Here is a 7,976-nt window from a genome sequence, read left to right on the forward strand (position 1 = left end):
TGTGTGGTGTGTGTGTGTGTGTGGTATGTGTGTGTGTGTGTGTGTGTGTGTGTGTGGTGTGTGTGTGGTGTGTGTGTGTGTGTGGTGTGTGTGTGTGTGTGTGTGTGTGTGTGTGTGTGTGTGGTGTGTGTGTGTGTGTGGTGTGTGTGTGTGTGTGGTGTGTGTGTGGTGTGTGTGTGTGTGTGTGGTGTGTGTGTGTGTGTGGTGTGTGTGTGTGTGTGGTGTGTGTGTGTGGTGTGTGTGTGTGGTGTGTGTGTGTGTGTGTGGTGTGTGTGTGTGTGTGGTGTGTGTGTGTGTGTGTGGTGTGTGTGTGTGTGTGGTGTGTGTGTGTGGTGTGTGTGTGTGTGTGGTGTGTGTGTGTGGTGTGTGTGTGTGTGTGTGTGTGGTGTGTGTGTGTGGTGTGTGTGTGTGTGGTGTGTGTGTGTGTGTGTGGTGTGTGTGTGTGTGGTGTGTGTGTGTGTGTGGTGTGTGTGTGTGTGGTGTGTGTGTGGTGTGTGTGGTGTGTGTGTGTGTGTGTGTGTGGTGTGTGTGTGGTGTGTGTGTGTGTGTGGTGTGTGTGGTGTGTGTGTGTGGTGTGTGTGGTGTGTGTGTGTGTGTGGTGTGTGTGTGTGGTGTGTGTGTGTGTGGTGTGTGTGTGTGGTGTGTGTGTGTGTGTGTGTGTGTGTGTGTGTGTGTGTGGTGTGTGTGTGTGTGTGTGTGTGTGTGGTGTGTGTGTGTGGTGTGTGTGTGTGTGTGGTGTGTGTGTGTTTTGTTTAAAAAGAGACTTGGGCCAGCTCATAGCTGAGTCCACCCAGGAGCTTCTGGGGGATTCAAACACTGGTGGAGCAGAAGGCGGGCTCAGAGCTGAACTGGCAGCTACTATGGGCAGTGCCTGGGGCTACCCAGGTCCCCCTGCGGTGGTCTGGGTGGCCCAGCTGGCAGCGCTCTGGTGGCTCACACCTCCCACCTCTCCTGTCTGCCAGAGTTCCGGCTGAGTCTCCAGCCCGGATTTTGGAAGCTGCCCCGCACCTGGACGCACACCAACACCTCGCTGGTCTACCCCGTGCTGGAGCCCGAGGACTCGTTCTCAGAGGAAAGCAGCGACGCATGCCTGGTGCAGCTGCTGGGAACCTGGTGGGTGCCCGAGGACCCCGCTGGATGAAAATTTCACCCACTCCTGACACCCCCAGGCTGCATCCAGGGAATTTATGCAAAAACACACACAGCTCATCCAAGAGTCAGCCCCACAATGCCTGGGGACTCCTTCCCCAGCCTGAAGTTTCCCTGAGTCCCACTGCTCCAGGACAAAGCATCCAGCAGCTCCTACCGCCCTGCCAGGTCCCAGTCCCCTAGGATCCAACCTCAGAGTCCTCTTTGCAGGCTCTCAAAGGCACCATCCACCCCACTGCAAAGCTTTTGCTCCAACTGCTGTGCGCCCCCTCACTCAGACCTGTCCTCAGGGCCCACCCTGCCCCTGCACACTGCACACTTCGTACCTGGGCTGCGGGCTCCCAGAACCTCTGTAGGTGTTTTACAGTCCTGTCTCCCCGAGGGGCTTCGGGTCTGCGGGTCTGCGGGTCTGGGAAGGCAAGGCTGAGCCTTAGCTCACTAGCCATTTTATTCTGCTGTAAGGTGGACTTGGAGCAACACTCCCTCCAGTGCAGGGTCGCAGAGCAGAATGGGCAGCGAGTGTCCCCCTCCTCTCAGCATCCTTCAGAGAGGGGTTTGGGACAGGCCACAGCTGGGTCCACCCAGGAGCAGTGCTCTGGTGAGAGTCCCCCGCCTGCTACCTGTCTTTATGAGGCAGGCTTGTCATAGGGTGCAGGAGCATCTGGGGCCCAGACCCCCAGGCTGCCTAGATCCGAGAGTCCGTTGTTTAGGGCCATGATGGGAAAGATGTCATTTGAGGACTCCACAGAGTCATAGAAGTCTCAGGCCTTGGTGGCTTCCCAAACTCAAGACAGCTCCAACATGCTGTTCCCTGAGGTAGAGGTACAGATTTAGGAGACCAAGACACTGCACACCTGTATTTTATTTGGCACCCGCTGTGCCCAGCCTGGAGCCTACTAAGGCTCATACAATAGGCTGGGGGATCGGCCAGGGCAGACCTGGTGGCAATGGAGCACCACCCTTAACAGACGCGACTGCACTCCCCAGGAACAGCAGCCAGCCCTGCAGGATCCCAGACTTCTGCAGGACACTCGTGACCCAGCCCAACTGCTCAGGCTACAGGCTGTCCCACCAGCTGCTCTTCTTCCTCTGGGCCAGAATGGTGAGTGTCAGGGGGGACAGGGGGGAAGACAAGAAGGGCTCACGGCAGGTAGTGTGTCTGCCACATGCCAGGAAATTAAGTGGCTTTTTGGATTTGTGCCTGAGCCCTCAGGAGGGAGAGGTGAGAGTCAGCTGCCACCTTCGGCTCCATCGCTGAGTCGATTAGATGGTGATGGGTGGGGATGGACTGGGGGCTCTGCTGGCCTGACAGAGAGACAGCCTTGCATGCTGAGCTGGATCTCAGGACCTCAGAAAAACACAGAGAGAGAGAATAAAATAGAGGAGGCGGGGAGGAACCCTGCAAAGGACAAATGAGTGGAAGAGGAGAGACCAAGCCAGGCCCCTGGTGAGTGGCAGCAGGTGTCCTTCACCAGGGCCAGCAGGGAGAGGGAGCCGGGAGAGGAGGGAAGGGAGGAGTCAAAGCCCAAGGTGGCCTTGCTGTGGTGCTGGTATGCCCCACCCTGGAAATTCCTTGACAATTCTATGGTAAAATGACGCTAGGGAACAACTTGAAACACCAACGAGGCTAAGGCTTTTATATTCGTTTGTTTGTTTTAGCCTGTTTTTCAAAACACTTGAACTTGGAGGAAAGGAGAGCGGGTTTTAAAGGGTGTAACCCAAGGCTTGGTGGGGGGGGAAGGTGCCCAGCAACCCCAGCAGCTCCCCTGGTGTCTTGGGCCTCCGGGATGCACAGCAGCCCCTGTGGTCATGGAGCTGGGCAGACGTGTTCTAGGTCTGGGGGGGCTCCTGTCCTTGGGGTCCTGAGGACTGAAACCTGGGAGAAGGGACATCCAGCTCCACCTCTTCCACACCCAACATCCTTCCAAACCTCAGAATTATAATCATAATAATGATAAAAATGCTAAAAAAATGTTTCTTTAAGGGCCTGGGGTCACGATTCAGTAGTAGGCTGTGTGCTTAATATGTGTGACCCCTGGGTTCAGCACACATTGATGTGGAAAATTAGAGCTCATGATCTTCATTCCGAAAATGTTAGTGCCCAGTAGTCCTTGGTTTGATGGCGATTTTTTAAATTAACATTTCTTTGCAAGCTGCTGCAGATCAATGTTATTGGATTCAACAGGTAAAAAGTTAGTCTCACCATTGCAACAGAAGGTTCTAAAGCCTGTTCTCAATTCCTGTTCTTCTCTTCCTGTGCTGGAGAATCATCAGCCAGGTCCAGGGCTCATATTTGAGTAGCCCTGAAGCTGCCCTAGGGGTTAGTCCCTGATTGCACCACAAGGGAGCGTTTGCAGAGTGCCTTCTGGGGTGTTGTCCACCCAAGCCAGAGACCCTCTAGTGCCGTTCCTAGTGACCTCTTCCTTTCTGATGACCTTAGGGCAGAGCCAGGCCCCAGCCCAGCGCTTTCAGTCCTCAGTGATGGAGCAGGCTGAAAGAGTGGGTGGAGAAGGAGAAAAGTGGTGGAAGGAGAAGTCCTGGCTCAGACACAGCCCCCAAGACCATCTCAGAACTGCGAGTTGAGTGTGTGTGTGTTCCCTGTCCCTGGTGTTTGTCCCCAGCAAGGATGCACAGAGGGACTGTTCCACCAGAGTCAGCACTACATCAGTGTCTTCTGTGCCAACATGATGGAGCTGAACCGGAGAACTGAGGCCATCGGATACGCCTACCCCACCAGGGACCTCTTCATGGAAAACAGTGCGCTGGCCTTCTGCCCTCAGGATAAAGCAGGGTGTTCATGAGTGGTCAGACTCACACATACACACATGTTCTCTCTCTCTCTCTCTCTCTCTCTCTCTCTCTCTCTCTCTCTCTCACACACACACACACACACACACACACAGTGGTCAGACTCACACATACACACATGTTCTCTCTCTCTCTCTCTCACACACACACACACACACACACACACGAGTAGGATTGCCAAGTTAAATAAATAAAAATACAAAGTGCCCAGTTAAATATGCACTTCAAATAAGCAGTGGATAAAACTTTGGTATAAGTATATCCTAAATATCACATGGGATATACTTATACTAAAAATGTGTTCATTGTTTATCGTAAACTCAGATGTAGCTGAACATCTTATCTCACTGCGTGACCACTTCCTTCCCCCAAGAGCTGTCCCAATGACAGAGCTCACTATGTAATCCCAGTGACTCAAGAGACTGAGGCAGGAAGATTACTTTTCAGGTCAACCTCAGCAATTTAGCAAGGCAGTAAGCAAACTAGTGAAACCCTGTCTCAAAATTAAAAAAAGGGAAAGGGCTGGGGATGTATTCCAGAGGTAAAGCTCCCCTGGGTTCAATCCCAGTAAAATAAAAAAGAGATGGGGAGGGAGGGGGGAGAGAGAAAAGGAAAAAAAGAAAACAGACCCCAAAGCCTAGAGATGAGGCAGAGAGGAGCCCCTGGGTGGCCACTCGTTGGCTTAGTTGTCCAACTCCCTCCCTGTGATCAAGACCCTAAGTGGAGCAGGACACGGGCCTGGGAGCCCCTCCAGGGGGGTCTCTGGCTGCCTCCTTCCCGCCCTGTGTGGCCTGCATACCTCCTGCTCTTCCTCCCCTGTGGTGGCCCTGGAGAGGGGAAGGAGCTGGCCTGGGGGACAGGCCTGCAGAGGGCCCCCTGTTCGCTTCCAGTCATGCTCTGTGGAATCAGCGGCTTCTCTGACTTCTACAAGCTCCGGTGGCTGGAGGCCATTCTCAGCTGGCAGAGGCCTTGGGAGGGATGCTTCGGGAAGCCTGGTGAGCTGCACGGCTGCCCTGGCCGGGAGGGAGTGCGTCTCAGGTGGGAAAGGACGTGTTGGTGTTGGGGCACCGGAGAGGTCGTGGCATGCCTGTGCAGGCGTGGGCTCACACACAGGAGGAAATGGGCTTGGAGCTTTGGAAGCCAAAATTTTGCAGGTTGTGAGGCAGTACCCCACTTGGTCGGGTCTGCTCGGGAGACTAGAACGGCATCAGCCACCTCAACAGACGGGGTTCTGTGTGCTGGGGTTGAGCAAGGAAAGGCAGAGAGGGCCTGAGGGTTTTGTTGCATCAGCAAAGTCAACCAGGTAACCAGTGCTTACTGAGCTCCTGCTCGTGTGCCCCACCCTGGGCTCCGGGGGTCGTTGAGGCCTGAGGGAAAGAGGCAGAAACCTCCTAAGCATCCAGTAAGTGAAGCAGTGACCAGTTCTCGAGAGGGTGAGGAAAGAGGGGGACCCGGGGAGGTTCTGTGGGCAGCGGGGGCAGGGGAAGCTCCTGGGAGGAGGCGGCGCACCTCAGAGCTGAGCGGCCCAGGGCTCAGGCTGTAGGTGGCCCCTGCCAGCCCCTCGGCCTTTGGAGTAGGTCATTTTGCTCTAGGCCCAAACTTCTTCCTCTGTAAATAAATGCGATAGTCAGCCACCTTCCCAAGTGTGAAAGGCCAGACAGGACCCTCACTGAGGCTCCCAGGAAATGCTGGTGTCCTCCTGAGAAGCTTGGGATCCCCAAAGAAGCAAACACTTTTGAATTAAGGGGATGTGGTTTTTAGGACGGAGTTGATGGACTGAGAAGTCCCCACGCCCCAGACCTCCACAGGGAGCAGGTTGGGGCAGGAACTTGTGTTTTTCATAAGCACGTCCATGGTTCCCTGGGGACGGGTTGGGAACTACAGTTTGAGACATCATCAGTCGAGGCCACATGAGAGGATCTGCAGACAGGTGCAGGAAGAAGCTTCTAGAATAGCCTCAGAATTCCAGAGAAGATGTGAACAGCTTGCGTTGTTACGAGGGGATGAAGTTTATTAAGTAATGTTTAAAACTGTGTCTCTTCTCCAGCTGCCAAGGAGGAGGACCCCCCCACGGCCCCTCCACACCGCCCGCATGTTCTAAGAGTGAAGAGGAGAGAGAAGCAATTCATAGGTAACGAAGCACCCACAGGCCTTGGCGTGAAGACAGGGCACCCTAGAAAGACGAGGCAGACGCTAGTTCTCCTCTGGCACAGGTGCCCTCGGTGGGAAAAGGCCCCTGCACACTGAGGCCCTGGGCGCCAGGCCTCCGTGTCTGGGAGGCAAAGGGAAGGGTGGGCATCTCTCATCCTCTCCTCTCAGGAAGTGGGGGTCCAGAGATACTGTGTCCAGTTAGAAGAACGTGAGGGGCATTCACGGCCTGTTGAAGATCACAGAAGTTCCCCACTTGGTCAGGTCTACGCAGGAGACTAGAACTGCATCAGCCACCTCAACAGAGGGGTTCTGTGTGCTGGGGTTGAGCAAGGAAAGGCACAGAGGGCCTGAGGGCCAGTGGACAAGGGACTGGGCAGGCCTGGTGGCCCTGGAGCCTGGCGACCCCAGAGCTGCCCCAAGTTACGCCTGTTGTCCAGGCTGTGAGGAACAGTGCCCCTCTCCCACCAGTGTGCTGCTGTGATGAGATCGTAGGGTGGGCCCAGCAGCGTGGAGACTGAGAGCAGAATGTGCTCGGGGAGAAGACAAGGAAAACCGTAGAGGAAAGAGGGGTAGGAATAAAAACTGCAAAGTTTGCAAGGCAAATCCAGAGGGGGAGGTGGACTAGTCAGCCCCAGCTAGGCCTCCAGTGGACCCTGGTAAAGGATTCCAGCCACCAAATGCCTGTCCATCAGCCCTGACGCGGCCTCCGCATCTGCCCACAGGTAGCCAAGGGGGGAAGCGAGACGCAAACCCAAAGAGCCCATTTTGTGGCCACCATCAAAGTCGCACAGGAAGAGAGAGGTTCCCTGGCCAGGCCTGCCTAACAGAGGACACTGGGGCTGCCTGTGTCCAGGCTAGCAGGGGGCTGTGGTCCCTCCCCAAATAGCTGCTTGTCCCCAGAGACTGACAGCCTGACTGTGGCACTGTCCTGAGGGCCAGAAAGAGCAACAGAAATCCCAAAGCCCCAGGCCTTTCCAGCGGCCTAGGAAAGGCCCAGGAGTGTGTGCTCCCAGTGGCTCAGGAGGCTGAGGCAGGAGGACAGGTTGCGAGTTCAGGGGCACCCCAGCAATTTAGCCAGTTACAAAATAAAAACTAAAAAGGGCTGGGGGCATGGCTGGGTGGCATAGCACCCCTGGGTTCTGTCCCCAGTACCCAAACCAGAAAGGTCTCCCTGGAGCGGGATCTGGACCAGGGTGGGGCCTCAGGTCAGATCCCACCTGGCTGAGAAGGAGGTTCCCCCACAAACGGAGAGTCCTCCCAAGACGAGCAGCCAGAATTCACTTCCTGTACTCTTAGGCCAGCTGGGAGGGAGGGACACAACTCCCAGATGAGCTGGCCCGTCATTGCAACGGCCACTGGCAGCCCCCAGTCCGCAGCAGGGGGATGGGTGGGTGCCAGCCCAGCAAGGCGGGTCTGACAGGGCACCAAGCCTCCTCAGGGCGCCAGGCGAACTGGCTGGGGGGCGTCTGGGCAGCGCTCATGCTGGCGTGTTGAAGAAAGGGCCAGCACTCACCAGGGCCCCTCTCCTGCAGATGGCTGCTCCTGCCACAGCACAGCCGTGGCGGTCGCAGCCCTGGGGGGCTTCCTGTATGTCCTGGCGGAATCCCCACCCGCAAAGGAAGAGCTGCGTCTGTCCACAAGACCCCCGCTGAGCGGCTCCTAGGATGGACGCTCCTACCCCTGCTTCCTGCAGGATGAGCAGGCCCCCCTGGCCTTTCGTAGGTCTTGGGGCCGAGGCCACATCCTGAGAAGGAGGCAGCCGAGGAAACCGGCAGCAGGAAACTGTCACTATCTGGGGTTGTCTGAAGCCCTGAGTGAGCAGGGCAGGGAAGGCAGGGCACATGAATACATTTAGAGCACCATCCCGA

General features: G+C 56.0%; 1 protein-coding gene across 1 annotated transcript in view; it reads left to right on the forward strand.

Annotated features, from left to right (window-relative positions):
- The window catches only part of C19H16orf89 (chromosome 19 C16orf89 homolog), a 14,228-nt gene extending 6,252 nt beyond the window's left edge, over positions 1 to 7,976 (forward strand). The window contains exons 3-8 of the mRNA XM_027940394.2: positions 963 to 1,113; positions 2,137 to 2,251; positions 3,771 to 3,906; positions 4,848 to 4,952; positions 6,005 to 6,088; positions 7,641 to 7,976. Of these exons, the coding sequence (XP_027796195.2) occupies positions 963 to 1,113; positions 2,137 to 2,251; positions 3,771 to 3,906; positions 4,848 to 4,952; positions 6,005 to 6,088; positions 7,641 to 7,771 (722 nt within the window). The 3' untranslated portion in view covers positions 7,772 to 7,976. The remainder of the gene's footprint in view (positions 1 to 962; positions 1,114 to 2,136; positions 2,252 to 3,770; positions 3,907 to 4,847; positions 4,953 to 6,004; positions 6,089 to 7,640) is intronic.

The sequence above is a fragment of the Marmota flaviventris genome, chromosome 19 (assembly GCF_047511675.1).
Source record: "Marmota flaviventris isolate mMarFla1 chromosome 19, mMarFla1.hap1, whole genome shotgun sequence".
Lineage (NCBI taxonomy): Eukaryota > Metazoa > Chordata > Mammalia > Rodentia > Sciuridae > Marmota > Marmota flaviventris.